The sequence below is a fragment of the Chroicocephalus ridibundus genome, chromosome 2, assembly GCF_963924245.1.
Source record: "Chroicocephalus ridibundus chromosome 2, bChrRid1.1, whole genome shotgun sequence".
NCBI classification, from domain to species: Eukaryota; Metazoa; Chordata; class Aves; order Charadriiformes; family Laridae; genus Chroicocephalus; species Chroicocephalus ridibundus.
In genome coordinates, this window is record NC_086285.1 from 20,820,547 (window position 1) to 20,841,910 (window position 21,364).

At 40.5% G+C, this 21,364-nt stretch overlaps 1 protein-coding gene across 1 annotated transcript in view; it reads left to right on the forward strand.

The window, feature by feature from the left end:
* Positions 1-21,364, forward strand: part of DNAJC1 (DnaJ heat shock protein family (Hsp40) member C1) — a 116,172-nt gene that overhangs the window by 62,278 nt on the left and 32,530 nt on the right. The window contains exon 8 of the mRNA XM_063324678.1: positions 13,026-13,192. Coding sequence (XP_063180748.1) covers positions 13,026-13,192 — 167 coding nt within the window. The remainder of the gene's footprint in view (positions 1-13,025; positions 13,193-21,364) is intronic.

Genomic DNA, 21,364 nt, shown 5'->3' on the forward strand with positions numbered 1-21,364 from the left:
CACCACCTGGAATACGCAGAGTTTAAAATTTGGGCATGGAATTCATTTGCTCAGCCATAGCAGTGCTATCGCTGGGCAGCAGGAAGAGCTTTCTAAAAAAGAAATAAGACTCCCAAGAGAGGAACAAGAGGGTGCATCTATGTTACTGTGGGCAAAAAAAACTTTTTCCTGAAGCTTTCATGCAAAGCATATGTTAAATTTGCTTATTTCCTTAAATTGTTCTGCGTTGTCACTTCACAATTAAAAAATGTGCCTTTTATTTGCCCCCATTCTTCTTAATTTTAGAGACCATCCGTGGATTGCGATTTCATAATAACAGTTCTATGTAACTAATTGAGTAAATGTATCTCATGCAGATTAGCAGTAGCTGTTTTACAGTGCTTGTTTTTTCATGAACTAATTGCTAGTTTACCCCCATGTCTATCTGCCTTCCTGCTGAAATTGTGCGGTATTCTGTAGGCGGCTTGAACTAAAACCAGAGAAGGGTACTGGAGGAGGAAAATATAATTTGCCAAGTAGGAAAGAGAGGACAGTACTGAGATGTCATTAAAGTGCTATATTTGGTAAGGAGTGTGAAAAAGTAATTTCTTGGTAAGTCAATATTATGCACAATTTTGATTTATTTTTCTGGCACTTTTGCAGTGTTTCTTATCACTTCTCAATCCATTCAAAACTGTCATTACTACCTTAGTAAAATATAGCAACTTTACAACTTTATGTTACAAAAATACAGCAGCTTACAATACAGACGTTATGTTTCTTGGAAATGTGGTTTTGTATGGAATTACAGATCATGGAATAATGGAATGATTTGGCTTGGAAGTGATCTTAAAGATCATCTAGTTCAAATCCCCTGCCATGGGCGGGGACACTTTCCACTTCCAGATAACTGGGTGTTTTATGTACAAAAATAAAAATGGTTTGCCTTATATTTTCTGATGCCCTTTTCACATTTAGATAACGGAACACAAGATTTATTTTAAAATGAAAGTGCTTTAATTAATAAACTTCCTCTTAACTTCTCCCTCTCTTGTAGTGTCACATATGCGTATGATCCCTGCATTGGGGAATGATTCTATAACAATAGATAGCCCTGTTCTACATAATCATGGGGTGTAAAATTCAGTATGTATTAACTGAACTGAGTAATCATTAAACTGAGAAGACTTAGGCATACGTTGTCAGGACAGACGACTCTGCCACTTTTTAAACTTAAATTGCAAGGTTTAAGTAGTTATCAAGACAAATTCTAGCAGCTCTACTTGTCCTTTTCTTGCATGGAGTACTTCTTTCAACCACATCCATTTTTGGAGAAGACACATCTGTTTTTATTTCTTTATACTTAGCCTTGGTAATTCTCTTACTTTCCATTCTTCTTTTGTTTGTTTTCCCTGACCTTCAATATGGAGACTTGAATTTAGTTTTAAAATATGCCTTTTTAAAGAAATAGCACCTGCTATATGTTCACCTGCAGGTGAACTCTTTGCTGGCATCCTAGTTACCAAACATATGTGCATTGTAAATCCAGAATTCTTGCCCTGATGCACAAGGCATCTGAAACAGTCCATGGCAAGAAACTGTTTTGTTTCTAATGTAAACCATGTTGAATATTACTTAGGGTTTTGGTTTTTTTCCTCACTCCCATCATTCAAGCTTTAACTGAAATACAAAGTTACTAGCCCTACGGCTGCATTACTAGCCTTCTTTCTGTATTGGGGCTTTATGATGATATCTATAGTGGTATTTATATCTCTTTATAGGGCTTTATAGTAAGACATATCTTACCTGAGTGTCTGCTGTAAAAAATCCAGACCGGTAGTGAAACTGTTAATACATCTGGTTGAGTTTGGTTAGGCTTGGTTGTTCTCCGTTTCCACTCAGCTTGGAATATAGTATGTTGCTTGGGTAGCTTTTTATATTGTTTCCTGAAAGTTAGGCACAGAAGACATCACTAGATCATTTAGTATAATGTGTTTATTTCAGGCCCTTACAGGCAAAAATCAGTGAAAAATACTGATTCTCATGACTTGTCTTGACCGTGACCAGTGATGCACTTCAGCTTTTAGCACCTTATTATGCAAGATACAAGATTGATCAGAAAATGTTGAGATACCTTCTGTTCTTTATGGTTTGTTCAGACAATAAATTTTACTGTTATATAGTTATATCTTAACTTCAGTATGGATTTCTCTAGCTTTAGCTTTCAGTTGTTCATTGTGAGCACTTTTCTGTGTTTAAAAAGAAGTTTTATTTGTCTGCAGGTTTTCTCTATGTAAAGCATTTCTTTAGCCCTTAATTTCAATAGATTTTCTGTATTCTATCTATTTTTCCAATGTAGTTCTAACTATTGGACCCTGAGTTTGTGTCTAGTTTTCTAACATTTGTCATCTTCTCATTACAAAATCCTTAGTTCCCATTGGTCTGATAGCTCATTTCAGGTTGCTTGTCCACCATAACTCCAAGCTCTTACATCAAAGGTTCCTTGCACACAGTCCCTCAGAAGTGCGGATACGGCATAAGGTCCTTAATAGTGTAATTTTCAAAAATACTATTGATAGGATTGGTTCCAGACTACCAGCTAGTCTATGTTCCTACTTCTTCTTCTACTTTCCTTTTCACTGAAGACCATTTTGACCAAATTTATGTGATCTAGCAGTATGCTGAAGGTGACTTTACGTTTACTTCCAAATAATTGACAAATATCTTGGATAATTGTGTTTAGTATTAATCCCTGCCAAAATGCAGTGTTCACATGCCTGCTCAGTAATGATTTGCTGACAGGCAGGTTCAGAGAAAATTAATTCATATAATGCACGCTTTTTTTTGGTCGGCATGGGTGTGAATGTTCTGATCACTTAATTGTTACCTCTGAAGCCTAATTATGGCAAACTAAGTATCATCCATTTCACTGATTGTTTTGGCAGGCCTGCTGAAAGGATTTTGAACTTGCAAGCTTGTGTGCTTTTTCCATTTGTTTCAACTAGGCTATCGGATGCCTCTCCTTACAAAATTTGCTTCAGATTTTAAGGAAAATATTCCACTAACATACAGTGTCATGAGGTTCATTTGAAAGAGGCATGTGTGTTTCATTTTATTTTTGTTTGTCGACAAACATTATATGTTTGTTGAAAGGCAAATTATCTCTCAAATATTGGAGGTTTATTTCTAACCCCTTTATATTATGGGGATGAGGTATTTTGGGGGAATAGGAAGTTTTGGGAAGGGTAGATACTCAGAGAAAGAGGTGAAAGACATCAAACTGTACACCTTGTGAGATGTTTTTTGTAGTTGAGGATGTATTCATCACTAAGCATGTTTTTAGTCCGTTTGCTCAAAAATAAACTAGCTTCTAGGTCTCAGTACAGCAGACGTATATACCTGTCTGTAACTTGTGATGTATTCATATAATCCCATTGGCTTTATTATGAGTACAGGAATGTGTATTTTTTAAACATATGAGTATTTTCCCCATATTTGTATTAATATTAAATATAGTTTGCTCTGTTTTTTTCAGTAGACTGTCAAAACCTCAGTACAAGTTTTTTTTCCAGACTTTTGAGTCTATTGTTTTCTATCTGACTGTGTTGCTATATATACAAGTGCATTTTTCTCTGTCATGTTTTAAACAAATTTCAATGCTGTAAATGCTTTGGTTGACTTTCATAGTTACATAGGTAAATGAACAGTATTGAAAGAAAAGGAGATCTCAAGTGTATATCACTACCTCTGAACATAACTTCTGTACTTCCCCTATCTAAAATCCTTTGTGATGTTACCGTTAAACAACTTTTATGTGCTTTCCTATTCTAAAAAGTGGCTTCTGAAAATTCTGAGGTGAAACTGCTTTCAGTGGGTTATTGGGAGCCCTGTGGCAAAGGTGCTGTGACTTCAATTCTATTTATTTTTCCAAATTCAATATGACAGCTATTGTGGTGTGTAAGGGATATGCTGAACTCCTTCATCTTTTTGTATATGCATGGGAGACAGTAGAGACAGGTTTTTTAATTCTGGTTGAGTGCTTGTTTGAGGTTGTGCAGCCATCTTCTCTAGATGGGATTTCTTGTTCCTTTGATAGTCAGCAAACAGCGGGGTGTCTTATCTATGTTAGGTCTTCCTCTCTCACCTAACTGAAGAAAGCCTAGATGCTGTCTTTGATACCTCATTTTAAAGTTGGGTGCAGTGCCTTCTGGAAATACTGTTACAGAATTAGTTCTAAAACTACAGGAAGAGCGTAGATGACCTATTTGTAGGCTAGGCTTTTCATTTTTAAATGTTAGATGCATTCAGGCTCTAACTACTTGCATATTTTGAGAGGGAAAATCAGCAAAGAGAAGCTGATGGGGTGCAAGATACAGGTAAATCCAACTGTCTTGGTCTGTCTCCACTGTTAAATAGTTCCAAGTGAACACACGCAGTGTGCTTGGTTATTTTGCAGGTTTGAAATACGGTAGTGTAAATTGTCATTCAGGGTAACTTCCTAGAATATTCTTGCCAGTATATGTGTTTCCAGTAAAGAGCTGGTGAAACCATTGTTACTTGCCCTTGCAAATCTTAACTCTGACTCCAGAAGCTATTACATGTGGCAACTTTGGAGAAAAATGCGATAATGGTTAATATATGTGATTTGGTTATAAAAATTACCTTCTAAAATAGAAAAAAATAATTTTGCAACAGTATTGTCTTGAATAACATCTGAACAATGACAGAAACACTGGTTAACACTTCTGGGCTTTCTTTTAGTTTTGTTTTTTTCGGGGAATATATGTAATTTAATTATATTTACTATGTATACCTACAGAGGGATGTTAAAAAAGATCCAAATTGAAGTTTTTACTTAATGTTTCATTTATTGAGATTAATTTTACAATTACAAGCAAAAATAGAGATTTTTCACAAAAAGAGGTCTTTGAACAACATACATTTAACAGAATGAGTAATGATCTTTTAAACTTTTAACTTTCAGCATCTGTATGAATTTCCTGTTCTTTTTGGACTTCTGAAAAAAGCCATGAAACAGTTCTCTCTCCATTTATTGCTTTCTTAAGTATTCAGTTCCTAGGAGTTTGTCGAGTCTGTGGAGTCTTTTCCCTGTTCTGCTCCTGCACATATACTATTAGGAAAAGGAGTTCGGCATCAGTGTCTGTAGGGAACAGTCCTTCTGTCCTCTTTAGGATGTTTTTTTTTTAAGAAGGTTTTCATGAAAAACAGATATTTCTCCTCTGGTGCTCAGAAAAGTATTTTTTTGGGCATGATTGCAAAGACAGATAAGCTGATCCAAAGTCCCGCTGCTGCTGAGAAGTGTAGTTCTCCCTCTCCTTGCCCACCACCTTTAAACAGCTTGGATTCTTTCTTTTCGTTTGAGTGTAGAAGAGTAGTTTTCTACTAGATTAGTGAATTGAATTAGTTTGCTAAGTGGTTGGATGACTGTCGAAGCACAAATGGAAAAGAGACGAGCACATAAGCAAACAGTGGAGAGTGGAAAGGTGGAGGCACAGTAGAAGTTTCCTCTTTTGGCTGCAGCCAGCCGTTAGATCAGCTTTTTCAGTTTAGGAGCATCCAGTTATAGTGAATATAGCATATTTTTAAAATGGGGGGGGAGAAAAAGGAGTCCCACTTGGCATACCTGAAGTTTCTGGGTGCTTTCTGAGTGTTCAAGCTTCTTTTTCTGATCCTCATCCTCTTGTCTTTCCTAAAGTTTTGGCAGTTTTCAATCAATCTTAATTCTTTCTTTTGAGATCACCTTATATAGTGGATATGTTTTCAGTTGCTGGGGTTTAGGTTGTTGTTATTGTCCCTCTTTCCTGTCCCCTAAGTTTGCTGCTCCCATTTAATACTGTTTGAAGGACAGAGAGAGCAGAAAACAGTGATCAGTTTGAGAAATGAGGTCCAATATTTAAGTCTTCCTAAATGTGTAAGTGCTAGAACAGAGCTATTTGTAGTTACAGAAATCTGAGAACAGAGGAGCTACCTATTCACTCAGAAGCTTTTACTCAGCACAGCTGACCATAAAGCAATACAAAATTGTCCACTCGCCTCTCTACCTTTGCCAGTTTCTTTGAAGCCGTCTGGACTTTTGAAATCTTTTAGCAGCTCTCTGTGCTTTTGCCTGTACTAATCTTAATTGCTAGGTGGTGTAGTAGTGACAAGAGCTAACTGTGTTTTTGAGGGGCTCCTCATTTGGCCCTTTTAAGGCATAATTAAGATAGAAGAGGGGATAAGTGTGTGCATTGCTATTTACTTTTCATAAAAAGTAAAATTATTATGTGAAACTCTGAATTATGTTTTTAACAAAGAAACGGAACCCCCTTCCTCAGTGGAAATTTTAATGTAGCATTAAGACTTGAGGAGCTGTCGTGGTTTAGCCTCAGATGGCAACAAAGAACCACGTGCCGCTCGCACGTGCCTTCCTAATAGAGGAAGGATCGTAAGAAAAGGCAAGACTCTTGGTTTGGGACAAAGGCAGTTTAACAGAACAGCAGAGGGAACAGGCAAACAACAACAACAACACGGGTAGGGGAATATACAAACGCGATTACGGAACCGCCGCTCCCCACCGCTCCCGACCGGCCGGCCCCGGGACGCCCCAGCCCGCTTTTAAGCAGCAACTTCCTGTCCCCTCCCCCGGCAGCTCAGGGTGGGCGTGGCTCACATGGCATGGAATACCAGGGAAAATTAACCCTATCCCCACCGGAACCAGGACATTATCCACCCCTTATTCCATACCATCTATGCCATGCCCAGCAGGTTCCAATGAATTGCCACCACTTTCCCCTGTTATATATATATATATATATATATACACACATATAATGCCCTTAGTTTATGGGTCATCCCTCCAAAGTGTCCGTTGAGTTCTTTTAATCCACGGCTTTGGGCTCCATCTGTTAGAACAGTCTCTCAGGGCAGGTGAGATGCTGGGTGGTGCTGGTCTGTTGCATGCTGTATTTTTCGGAGCTTGTGACTGGTGCACCCGGTGTGGCTCATGCACGCGGTCCGTGGGCTGAAGATGTAGATCTTGAGGAAACTGCTGGGCGCCAGCTGTTGAGATCAGTTCTTATCCCATCATCCCTGTGCCTTACTTGTAGTACAACTGATAGTAATTATAGCAATGAGGACATACAATGACAGTGTTACTTAGCAATTAACAGCACACAATCTGATTCATTGGCTATTCTCGCCCAAAATCAGATCCCCATAAGGTACACATCGGACTTCCCCATCCTGCCGCATCACCCACCAAGTGCACCCAGGTCCTTGGGCAAAAGCAATCCCACGGATGGGTTTGCCTTTGCCTGAGGCAGGAGTAACCCAGACTGTCTTCCCTAGCATATTCTTCATGTGCACTACGGGGACTTTATCCCCTTCTACAGTACGTGGAAGTTTTGATTGGGCAGGGCCAGCCCGATTGTTAGATCCCCTGGTGTTAACTAGCCAGGTAGCTTTTGCTAAATGTGTATCCCAGTGTTTGAAAGTCCCACCACCCATTGCTCTCAGTGTAGTTTTTAACAGTCCATTGTATCGTTCTATCTTCCCAGAGGCTGGGGCATGATAGGGGATGTGATACACCCACTCGATACCATGCTCTTTGGCCCAGGTGTCTATGAGGCTGTTTCGGAAATGAGTCCCGTTGTCCGACTCAATTCTCTCTGGGGTACCATGTCGCCACAGGACTTGCTTTTCAAGGCCCAGGATAGTGTTCCGGGCAGTGGCGTGGGGCACAGGGTATGTTTCCAGCCATCCAGTGGTTGCTTCCACCATTGTGAGCACATAGCGCTTGCCTTGACGGGTTTGTGGCAGTGTGATATAATCAATCTGCCAGGCCTCCCCATATTTGTATTTCAGCCATCGCCCTCCATACCAAAGAGGCTTCAAACGCTTGGCTTGTTTGATCGCAGCGCCATGTCTCACATTCATGGATGACTTGTGCAATAGCGTCCATGGTCAAGTCCACCCCTCGGTCACGAGCCCATCTATATGTTGCATCTCTCCCTTGATGGCCTGAGGAGTCATGGGCCCACCGAGCTATGAATAGTTCACCCTTACGTTGCCAGTCCAGATCCACCTGAGCCACTTCAATCCTGGCGGCCCGATCCACCTGCTGGTTGTTCTGATGTTCCTCCGTGGCCCGATTCTTCGGTACGTGGGCGTCTACATGGCGTACTTTCACAACCAGATTCTCTATCCGGGCAGCAATATCTTGCCATAGGTCAGCAGCCCAGATGGGTTTGCCTCTGCGCTGCCAATTGCCTTGCTTCCACTGCTGTAACCACCCCCACAGAGCATTTGCCACCATCCATGAGTCAGTGTAGAGATAAAGTACTGGCCATTTTTCTCGCTCAGCAATGTCCAAAGCCAGCTGAATAGCCTTCACCTCTGCAAACTGGCTCGATTCACCCTGTCCCTCACTGGCTTCTGCAACCCGTCGTGTAGGACTCCACACAGCAGCCTTCCACTTTCGATGCTTTCCCACAATACGGCAGGACCCATCAGTGAACAGGGCATATTTCTTCTCATTTTCTGGCAGTTTATTATATGGTGGGGCCTCTTCTGCACGCGTCACCTCCTCCTCTGGTGACATTCCGAAATCCTTGCCTTCTGGCCAGTCCATGATCACTTCCAGAATTCCTGGGCGACTGGGGTTTCCCATTCGAGTTCGCTGTGTGATCAATGCAATCCACTTACTCCATGTAGCATCGGTTGCATGATGTGTGGTGGGGACCCTTTCTTTGAACATCCAACCCAGCACCGGCAGTCGAGGTGCTAAGAGGAGCTGTGCTTCTGTACCAACTACTTCCGAAGCAGCTCGAACCCCTTCATATGCTGCCAATATCTCTTTTTCTGTTGGAGTGTAGCGGGCTTCGGATCCTCTATATCCACGACTCCAAAACCCTAGGGGTCGACCTCGAGTCTCCCCTGGTGCTTTCTGCCAGAGGCTCCAGGTAGGGCCGTTCTCCCCGGCTGCGGTATAGAGCACATTTTTAACATCTTGTCCTGCCCGGACTGGCCCCAGGGCCACTGCATGGACTATTTCCTGTTTGATTTGTTCAAAAGCTTGTCGTTGCTCAGGACCCCATTTAAAATCATTCTTCTTCCGGGTTACTTGATACAGAGGGCTTACAATTTGACTGTAATCTGGGATATGCATTCTCCAAAAACCCACAATACCTAAGAAAGCCTGTGTTTCCTTTTTACTAGTTGGTGGAGACATAGCTGCTATTTTGTTGATCACATCCATTGGAATCTGACGGCGTCCATCTTGCCATTTTATTCCTAAAAACTGGATCTCCTGCGCAGGTCCCTTGACCTTACTTCGCTTTATAGCAAAACCAGCGTTCAGAAGGATTTGGACTATTTTACTCCCTTTCTCAAAAACTTCTTCTGCTGTGTTTCCCCATACAATGATGTCATCAATGTACTGCAGATGTTCTGGAGCTTCACCCTGTTCCAGTGCAGTCTGGATCAGTCCATGGCAAATGGTGGGACTGTGTTTCCACCCCTGGGGCAGTCGATTCCAGGTGTATTGGACGCCCCTCCAAGTGAAAGCAAACTGTGGCCTGCACTCTGCTGCCAAAGGGATTGAGAAGAATGCATTCGCTATATCAATCGTGGCATACCACTTGGCTGCCTTGGACTCCAGTTCGTACTGCAGTTCTAGCATGTCCGGCACGGCAGCACTCAGCGGTGGCGTGACTTCATTCAGACCACGATAGTCTACAGTTAGCCTCCACTCTCCATTAGATTTTCGCACCGGCCATATGGGACTGTTAAAGGGGGAGTGAGTCTTGCTGATCACTCCTTGAACCTCTAGTTGACGAATCAGCTCATGGATGGGAATCAGAGAGTCTCGGTTAGTGCGATACTGTCGCCGATGCACCGTTGTGGTAGCAATCGGCACCTGTTGTTCTTTGACCCTCAATAACCCCACAACAGAAGAATCCTCCGAGAGACCAGGCAAGGCAGACAACTGTTTAACTTCCTCTGTCTCCAAAGCAGCTATGCCAAAGGCCCAGCGGTACCCTTTTGGGTCCTTAAAATACCCTCTCCTGAGGTAATCTATACCAAGGATGCATGGAGCCTCTGGGCCAGTCACAATGGGATGCTTTTGCCACTCATTCCCAGTTAGGCTCACTTCTGCCTCCAGTACAGTCAACTCTTGGGATCCCCCTGTCACCCCAGAAATACAAATGGGTTCTGCCCCTCTATAGCTTGATGGTATTAAAGTACACTGCGCACCCGTGTCCACTAGAGCCTTATACTCCTGTGGGTCTGATGTGCCAGGCCATCGAATCCACACCGTCCAATAAACCCGGTTGTCCCTTTCCTCCACCTGGCCGGAGGCAGGGCCCCCCTAATACTCGTCATAGTATCCATTACTCACTTCTTGCAGAAATGACTTGGAAGTTCCTTCAAGAGGATCAGAAGCAAGATCAGGCCTTCTGCTTTGTCTGGGGAACGGCCCACTGGAAACTGGGGCGGCACTTTTCCTGGAGGGATCCCCTTTTGTGGTTGTCCTTCCTTGCAACTCCTGTACCCGTGTCCGCAGGATCGAAGTAGGTCGTCCATCCCACTTCCTCATGTCCTCTCCGTGGTCCTGCAGGTAGAACCACAGGGTGCCTCGTGGTGTGTACCCTTTGTACTCTCTCTCTTGAGTGGGGAAATGCCTGCTTCTAATAGCTGAGATGCTGGCCCGTGCAGGTGGGGAATAGAACATATTCTCTTCAAGTTGCTGGACCTTCCGCGACAATTTCTCCACAGCTGAGACAAGGGGGGAAGAGAGACTTTCTTCATATCGCCGGAGCCGGCCAGCTACCTCATCCACTGTTGGTCCCTCTTCACCTTTCCATTCCATTACTGCCAGGGAGTTGGCATATGACGATGGTGCGCTCCGTACAAACTTCCGCCACATGGGCCTTGTGCATCGCACCTCATCAGGGTCTGTGGGTAAGTCGGCATTGTCCAAGTCATAATAAATCATCTCCCGCACGGCTAATTCTCTCAGGTACTGGATACCTCTTTCCATGGTAGTCCACTTGCTTGGCTGACATACAACATCCTCACTGAAGGGGTACCTCTCCCTCACGCCTGACAGGAGTCGTTTCCAGAGGCTGAGGGCTTGGGTCTTTTTCCCAATCGCCTTGTCAATGCCGCCTTCCCTAGACAGGGATCCCAGCTGCCTGGCCTCCCTACCCTCTAATTCCAGGCTACTGGCCCCATTATCCCAGCACCGGAGCAGCCAGGTGACAATGTGCTCGCCTGAAAGTCGGCTGAAATCTTTTCGCATATCCCGCAGCTCACTCAAGGATAGGGATCGAGTAATTATCTCTGGTTCTGCCTCTTCCTCCTGCTCTCGTGATGGCCCTGGTTCATCATCATCTCTTACTAAGCGAACTGATTTCTTTGTGTACTTCTTCTTCTGTATGGGGGCAACTGATACCGGCACGGGTTGGTTTCCTGGTTCAGTGGCAGTGGCTACCACGGGGGTTGCAGTAGCCGCAGTGTCTGCCGCAGGGGTTGCAGTAGCCGCAGTGTCTGCCGCAGGGGTTGCAGTAGCCGCAGTGTCCGCCGCAGGGGCTGCAGTAGCCGCAGTGTCCGCCGCAGGGGCTGCAGTAGCCGCAGTGTCCGCCGCAGGGGCTGCAGTAGCCGCAGTGTCCGCCGCAGGGGCTGCAGTAGCCGCAGGGGCCGCCGCAGGGGCTGCAGTAGCCGCAGGGGCCGCCGCAGGGGCTGCAGTAGCCGCAGGGGCCGCCGCAGGGGCTGCAGTAGCCGCAGGGGCCGCCAGTCTGGTTTCCATCTCTTCCCCTTGAGGGTGCTGCATAATTCTGAGCAGTGCCTGGTAGATACTGGCCAGGGCCCAGCACAGCGCGGTGAGTTGTGCCTCTCTAGAATAGCCACAGCATTTTCCCTTCAAATATTCTACCACTTTATCAGGGTCCTGTAATTGTTCAGGGGTGAAGTCCCAGACCATTGGAGGTGAATAGTTCTCTAGGTACCTGCCCATGCTCTCCCACATGCCATGCCACCCCTGACTATCCAGCCTCGGAGCAGATCTCCGGGTGGTAGTCTTAAATAGTTGCTTAACCCTAAACAAGACCTGGAACGTATTCAGGAGACATAACACTAGGAACACGCTGGTTTGAGTATCCCAAGGATATTCAAGATTCTCAAAAGCTGTCATACCTGACCCGAAGGAGAAAAGGGAGGCAAAAGGGCTGGGGAAACTATTAACAAATTCTGAGAGACAGTGTCCAATGTACGGACAGGACAACAAAACCACATAAACACCCCAAAACAGCCGTCTGAACAGTGATGTTATCATATCATAAACAGATATCGCACAGGACAGCAGAATGATAATCCTCATCCCTCTTCCAGACATGGTAAACAGCATCGCAGGGAGTACATAAGCCATATAGGAATTTATGTAACACAGCCATGAGAACAAACCAAGCAACATGATGACCAGTGACTATTTACCTAATAAAATAAATGCATACAAGAAGAAAAAAAAAAAAAAACCAAAACCGTTTTTTCCACGTTCTAGTTGGATTCTGTCGTTATCTCAACCCTTCGTGCCCCACGTTGGGCGCCAAAAAGGACTGTCGTGGTTTAGCCTCAGATGGCAACAAAGAACCACGTGCCGCTCGCACGTGCCTTCCTAATAGAGGAAGGATCGTAAGAAAAGGCAAGACTCTTGGTTTGGGACAAAGGCAGTTTAACAGAACAGCAGAGGGAACAGGCAAACAACAACAACAACACGGGTAGGGGAATATACAAACGCGATTACGGAACCGCCACTCCCCGCCGCTCCCGACCGGCCGGCCCCGGGACGCCCCAGCCCGCTTTTAAGCAGCAACTTCCTGTCCCCTCCCCCGGCAGCTCAGGGTGGGCGTGGCTCACATGGCATGGAATACCAGGGAAAATTAACCCTATCCCCACCGGAACCAGGACAGGAGCTAAGCCTGCTTCTGAATTATACTTCTCTACAGTATTAGTAGCGTTACTTTTTCTTCTTTTTTACTTTTGTATAGAGGAGAAGAAGCCTAAAGTCAAGAAACCAAAATCAGAATTCCCTGTATACACGGTTCTGGAGTCCAGTGCATATATTCCATCATATGATCATGGAGCTTCAATTGAAGAGATTGAGGAGCAGATGGATGATTGGTTGGGAGGCAGGAACAGAACACCAAAAAAGAAGGTAAGTTCAAAATCTTTCATGTTGTTACATATTTTAAATGTTGATTCATTTGCTTGCTTCTTAAGAAAAGGAATAATGTATGTATACCAGCACAATATTCATATACCATTGAAGTCTGGAGAAGTATTAATTGTCAGGCAGAGACACAATGGAAAAGATTATATTGATGTTCAATGTAATTTGTGTAATGATACTGGAAATGTTGTTATAACAGGATGTCGTTGATTAAAATGTATGAAAGCTCTCTATAGTTTCTAATATAAATACTATTCTTGTTCACTAGAAATTAGTAGAACATAATGCTGTCAAGTTATATGAGGCTTGGTTCTTTCTCATAATTGCAGTTAATAACATTTTGCTTGCAAGAATAGATTCTTCTCTATTTAAAAAAAAAAGGCAAAGGAAAAAGAAAGAAGAAACCTTTGCTTCTTAATATCCAGGTTTAGTATGTTTTGATTATGGAACTGCTTATGTACTTTGTGCATTTCATCTGACTTACGGAAAAGTCCTAACAATTCGACTTAGACCTATTGTTAAGGTTCTTGCTACTTAAAGATAGGGGATCTTAGTGCTAGTTAGTGTAATTATCTTCTGGTAAATTTTATTAAAGCGTACTGGCTTGAAAAGGTATAGTTTTCATCTTAGAACTGAGATACACAGCTGACAGAAGAAATGTTATCAATTGGTCTCCTGACTTGAAAATCTGCCTTGCCTGGAAGACTGAGATGAGGAGAGTGGTGTGTTTGGAGTGGAGTTAAGACAACACATTGACTTCAGCATCACAATAGCAAAAAAAAGTTCCTGCTGTCATTTGTTTGATTTCTCTCTGCTGCAGATTTGCTTACTCCTTAGTTGTTTTCAAGCCTGTGAAAAATACCCTCTCCCATTTTTAGCCAGACCTAAAAATTTTACTGAATAATTTGAATATTGCATAACCAGTTTAATCATCTACTACTATTGGATTCCTAAGCTTCGTGACTTCCCAGATGCCAATTTTATCTTGCTGTTATTTTTATCTTTCTGTATTATTTAGTATATCTGCTTTATGTTTACTTTTATATTTCTGTAACAAATCTATTCTGCAAATATGCTTAGCTTTTGACTTCTTCTTAGCTTCTGAATTCTTAAACACTGGAGCACATTTTCACACACTTTGAGAAAGTAAGAGCTCAGGTCCATAATTCTATAGATGAGTTGCCTGGGACTTAAGAGCATATTTACAGTCATTGCTTTGTTTACCTTAAGACAAGAAGTGCCTGTGGGTTGGATTCCTGTTAGTTTCATCTCTGTGAACCATCTTTGCTTATCAGGCTGCGCAGGCAAACGATTAAAGGGGAAAAGATGTATGTTTGTTTACAGTAGCTTGGGTTGGTTGCATGCTTGACTATCTAGATCCCCAAAATCACCTTCCCCTCTGATGGAAATTGAGCCTGTCTTTGGATTTCCATGGAAATGAAGGAATCAAATAAGGCTGGGCCTATTCCATCTATGATTTTGCACCTCCTACACAGAGTATGTAGAAGTTGTGTCTTCAGAGTCACTGCTAAGAGAACAAGTTGTTAGGTACATTCTTTCACAAACAGGAGTCACAGAAACTAAAACGTATCAAAGAACTGTTATTAAAAGGTAAGTAATTTTTCTGTGCTTACACCTAGAGATTCAGTATTGCATTTCACGGCTTTGATTCATGAGTTTATTTTTTGAATTATATTCTGTTACAAATGGGGTTAACATTTTAGGGACAAGCAGGCAATTTGCAGGTGTACTATCTGGGTAAGTGCTGTACCTTGCAGAGTGTCCAGTTTGATAAAAATTTAGATTATGTTCAGGTGTAAATTGAAGGGAGTCCCTGTGATTTTTTTAATACATGATGATATTTGAATGCTTAGGTTCCTTTCATTTTTGGGTTTGTTTTTTTGAAAGTTGGTTTACTGGCTCATGGGCTACAGTCCTGTAAGCTGTTCATTAATGTTTCTCCCAATTTGGAAGAGTACACTTGCGCTTTTTGGAAGCTTTTTGGAATTTCGAAGTCTAAGGTTATGAACTTGGATGCATCAAAGCTGTATAAAAGAAAAATTAAGATTTTTTTTTTTTATTGTTCCGTCTGCAGCAGGAATTTGGGTATTTTTCTGACAGATACTAATCTAGGAGGTAACATTGTCATAGACTAAATAGCTCTGTACAATAGATTTGCCAACATAGAGAAGATAATGGCTTTCAGAAGTATCTGACTTACCATTGTTTCATTAAGCTTACATAAGAGCTCTACATTTTATTTGTAGAGCAAGAGTGTGGCTTTGGCACTGCAGAAAAATAGAATAACAATTTTCTTCATAAAATAAATATTACTAGTTATTGACAATAACTGGAATTCTGTATTTGTAAAGAAAAAAGGATATATGTGTCTCTGGTAAGGGTTTGATGGATTTAAATTGGTGGTTTCAGAGGCCAGTATCCTGGGCTTCCAAAAGTAGCCTAGAAAGACGTAAGTTTTTGCTGATCTTTTCAATATGTTTGATAGGTCAGGAGGTATAGGAATAAAGTGCAACTTGACAAAAGTTAAGCTGTTGGATATGGCAACTTAATAGAAGAAAAAAACAAATGTTGATGTAAAGAAATAGGTCAAGAGGAACTGGGCAGAGAGGCTGCAAGTAAGATTAATCGTGATCTGTGGATAGCTTTGGAATAAAATGAATACTTTGCTTCAGTGTTTATTGAAGATGATCTTGAAAGTAAAGGCTAATGAAAATTGCTTGGAAATGAAAATTACCATCTCTAATGGGGAGGTGAAGTTTTAATCTCAAATCCAGAAGACTTTGTAGGCTAGTCCGTGCCCCAGAATTCATTTAAAGTATCGTCCTTACTGAAGAGCAGACTTTGTCCTTTTTAAGAAGGAAAAAAATATATGCCACTGTCACCCTACTTAAGTGACCTAACTGTCAGGTGCAAATGAAATAGCAGCAATGTAAAAGTACATGGAAAATAATATAAAATGCAATTTGGAGTGTGAGTCTGGTTTTGGATGGTCTACTAATTTTTATTGATAGTTGTTTAAAAACATTTGGGGTTTTTTTGTCTGGTGTCTGAATAGGATATGGAAGCTATTAAAGTGCTGTTGATTACTGTTTCATTACTGTTTCCATAGGGTTTAAGTATTGAAGTAGATAAGGAATAGGCTATAGAGAAAAAAACCAGCTTCCTCCTTAGGCAAAGTAAAATGATCTCCCGAGGGATGTAGAAAGAGGAGTGTTTTCTAGTTTTTCGTGAGGTTACATAGCTGGCTGAAAATGTGCTTATAACATAGTAAAGTTATTCTTCTGTCTTAGTTTGAGATCATGCTAAGTTTATGTTCTTAAGGGGCTTGTCTTGCTATGTTGTTACTCTCTACTTAGAGATGACTATTAAAAGAAAGTAAGTTATTGGGAGATATTCAGATAATATATTCAGTATTACAGAATTGAGGTAGTTTTTCTGCATTTTTCTGCAGCAGTGATCCATCCACCTTTAGGACTCTTTGTATAGTTTTGATCATTGCACTTTTCAGAAAGAAAGAAAAATTAACAGCAAGACTAGATCAGCAATAAAAAGAAATTTAGAAAGTCATATTTATGAGGAAAGGTTAAAGAGATAGAGTTTTATACCAGAAGAGGGAAGCTGTTGGGGAACTGGATGCATCATTTTTCCAGTCCATTCCGGGCTGTTTTAGGTAAAGTGATAATCATTTATCATTACTTACTACCTTTCATAAGTTTGGAGAGAAAGAAATATTGAATTTAATTTGCAGCCAGGATGTTTAAATTTGTATTTGGGAACATGTGTAGAGGGAGACGCATAACTAGAGCACGTTACCTACACCATTTATGTAACCTTTCTTTGACCATCTATTCTGTTCTGAAACCCCATCTGTTGAAAACAGTGTGAGCAGACTCAATTGTATTTGAGAGCATGGAAATGAAGTAATGAGACTCTTGAGGGGTTTTGTTTCAATATAGGAAATCATATACCTACCTAGCACTAACTTGCATATTCATGTAGCACTGTTTACACTATTCATGCGAACTGCAGACAAAGCTGAGAGGAATTACTAAAAGCTCATTCTCATACTGATAACAAAACTCTTTAAAGCAAGTACTGAAAAAGTTTGTTTCTAAAATTATTTTTGTTTTGTCACTGAATGTTTGTAGTCCCAGATTAGAAATGCTTTCAGGTTGTTAAGAGGAGACAAGTAGCTTAATTTACTTAGCTCAAGCCTCTGATTATTTTTTTTTCTTTATCTGTTGACAAAAATTGACTGGAAAAAGTGTTCTATGTATGCTTGTTAGGGATTAAGGGAAATTTAGAAGGGAATATTACCATGGGCTTCTTTCTAGGTTGCATTATTTTGTGGCCTGCATATGTTGTTAAGTCACTATTGGGTTACTTTGGAGCCCTTTAACCCTTTCCTTTCCTGCTGGACAACCTATTACGTGGATCTGGAAAAAAACCCAGCAACTTATTAGAGGACGTTTTTTGTTACATCTGATCTTGTTCTGTCCTTTCTGCAAATATTCGTGCAAGAATATATGTATAGCATTTCTGGAATCATTCTATTGATGAAACATTGCCAAGTAATTTCTCTCCCAGTGGGATTTCTCTCATATTCTTTGTTTTGATTTCATTTTACATGATTTGTAACACACGTTGTTTTCATGAGAGTTCATTGTTTATGTGAATAATGTTGTTGTTGCATTAAAATCTTGGCCCTTGAGAAATCAATGGGAGATTTATCATTGTCTTCAGTGGGACCAGGATTATAATTCTTTTTGGTTTACAGATTGCTCATCTTCTTCCACTGGAATCTCCTCTTCATTCCGTATCATTATTTGACTCATTTGTCTCTGAGGATAGGGTTCCAAGTTCTACCTCAATGAGGAGTGAATACTTTTGACCTTTTGATATGTGCTTGCTCTGTACAGGGGAGATAAAGGTGGAGAAAGACAGTGCCTGATCCCTTCCAGCTGGACCAGATGTATAGATAGAAAATCATGTTTCTCATTATTTTTGTTTTTCATGTTATCCTGCGGCACTTCTTGGCATTTGGGTATGTTTGATATTGCACCTGGCTTGATTTTACTAAAGTAAGAGTAGTAAAAACTATTTTTGTGCACAGAACTTGGGAAGTTCAGATAGCGTGGATCTCCTGTATTTGCTACACTTTACTTTTTAACCTTAAATTAGGATTATTAAAAATACCGTGAAACAAAAGTATCCATAAGCATTGTTTTTACACAATTTATTGGTAGACGCTGGAAACATAGTAGTTACCATGTTTTCCAATTGTTAGGCTCTAGGCTGTGCTCATCTTGTACTGAACTCTTTTTCTGGTTAAAATGCAGTTTGTGTTTTTATTTTTCTCAGCCTGGGTCATCAAAGCACTGTGTTTCATAGATAGGATATTGGTAACTGAGTGAGCTTTTTAATCATGAAGGTTTTATTTGAAAGCTGCCTGTGGAACAGTGATATAAAATAACTTAACTTTAAATGTGTAAAGGAGGTCTCTCTGCTTTATAACATTAAAAGGCAAAATGCTATACACATGCTAAATTGTTATTTGGTTAGTTTAAAAAATATAGTTTTGACAATTAAATCTTAGTCTTTTTATAATCTTGCACATTTCATAATTGCCAGCTAGCCTGCCACCTGCTCTCTTCTGCCTTGAATCTTCCCACATCTGTGCTGCTTTGAAATCTGAGCATGCTTTTTCTTTAGTAGCAAATAACATGGTGCTTGTTCTAATCAGACGTCATATGACGGATTACCTGAATACAGTTTCCAGGCTTTTAAAAAATGTTAATTCCTTAAGCAAGCAGCTTGTATCTTAGCAGGATTAAGGTGCTGTGTAAACCAGATGTTTTAATAAATTGGTCTGCAAGGGGAGGGGTTATTCTGTTTTAGTGTGCTACCTGAGGTCATCTAGTTTTGAAATAACTTAATTTTCTTTTTCTAAGCAGTGAAACAAATGTGGTATCTGAAAAGTGTGTCTGTATTCTAAATTTTTTTTTATTCCTGGGACAGGTACAAGTAAGCAACTAGCAGTCCGAGATTTCTTCATGGTGTCCTGCTAGTGTGCCTCGACCCTGACCCAGAGGGATTGCTGTAGGTCGAGAAAGCAAATCACTCCGTGTGCCCATTGAATGTAAGGCTCTATATTGAGACAGACTGCCAGCAACCATACCTGTTAGTGTCAGTTATGAAGCTATTCACTAGGAGCTAGTCTTAGCTCATAATACATTTTAACCTGGGCTACAAACTCTCATCAAATGGTGATGACTTTGAGTCACTATTGATCTGGGCCATATTGAATTCAGTAACCCTGAGGTGAAAATCTCAGTATTCTATTACCAAACTCTTAAGCAATGTAGTGTCACTGAAAAGAGACTTCATTTAAAAAAAAACACACAAAAATCTGTATTACAGTGATACCGAAAGCGTTAAGCCAGAAGACTTCAGGCTTTCCTTTGGTTTATTATGCTTTGTGTCACTGCAAATGTTGTGCAGTCAGCCCGAGTAGAATATCGGGGTTTGCATTTTAAAATAAATCTACAGTTTATGTCCTATAGGTAACTCCTACAGTTATCATATTTACATTAGAGTTATTAGTGTTAATGAAAAAACTACTTTTATCCTATACACATACTTTTTAAAATAGGTGTTTAAGTCTACCTATGTAATATACTTGGGCTCCTGCCTGAGGTCAGTGAACAGGTACAGAACAATGTATACATGTTTCTTCTGTGCAGCAGAATGATGTTGATAAAATATTAATGATAACATTTGGGAAAGTGTGGAGAAGGCAACCGTTTGTTACATACTGTGTTTATGAAGTAGGGAATAGGACCTGATTTACCAAAACAATAGACAGGCACCTTGGTTATTCTAAAATGTTTGCATAATTTTTTTGTCCTGTACATATGTATTAGTGATTCTGTTCCCCTCTCTCTTCCTCTTTGGTGGCCACCAAGTCAGTTAGCCTAACGAGTAAAAGAAAACTAGAAGAACTTAATTTTTCAAGCATCATACTTAACAGCCAATGTTTTTGTTGGTTTTATGGCTAATCTTATGCTTCTTTATATGACTTGAACCAGAACACTCTATTTGTAGCAAATTAGTGTATTTAGCATATTTCTAGCCAATTGGAGGTTTTTTTATTTTGTTTAGAAACAATAGATTTCTGTACTCTTTAAATCATCTTTCCTTAAATGCAGAGGTTAACCTTCTTTTCAGGCTTCTGTCTTAAATATTTAAGTCTCTATGGATTTTACTTTGGACTTGAGTAGCTTTAAGGAGAGAATAAATGTGACTTTTAAAAAAATATTTTTAATTATTGAGTTTTCCATGGAGAGAATGACCCACATATTTAAATCTAGAATAAGATGTCTCTGCTTTTGAGCTGTGAATATCAAATTATTAGGGTCAGAAATCTAATTTCATCTGCAGTATTAAATATGCAATGCTTTTAATCCTCAGCTTTTCTTAAGAAAGAATAAAATTATAGGATGATGATGTTATATTCTTAAATTAGCATCTCAAATTGGGGTTTTCGGTGTTATGGCAGATATACATTCAAAGAACAAATTATATTGGTAAAGACAAAGTGAAGACAATAAATTCTCCTAGTGGTGGATTCATAGAAAATTGTTGTTATGACTGGGACAAATGCCAGAAGTAGTAAGCATTGAACCAAGAATTATGGAGTTTTGCCTGAAATAGGTCAGGAATATATAAAGACTGTGAATAAACACAAACTGAACAACTGCTATGTAAGAATGTGGAATTTATGTATTTCCTTTTCTGCCTTTCTCTCTTCAATCTATTAGTTAGTTAGGTTGGATAGGTTAACAAAGCATAGGAAACTCTATTTCTTTATTTATACTTGTATTTATAGGAAGTAATGGTGTGTTTATAGAATATGTAATTCAATAATATTCTGCTCTCAAATGCACCATGCTTAGGCTGGCTAGAACTAGTTTGGGTGGAGAGGTGTTGTAATCTAGACAAGCAGGAAAGTCATGCTCTGAGCCTTTAAGGAGAATATTAAAAAGCATCTAAATGATATAGAGAAATGATTTGATATGACAGCCAGGGAAAAAGTTTTTTGGAAACGGCATGTTTCACAGCACAACCAAAATTGAC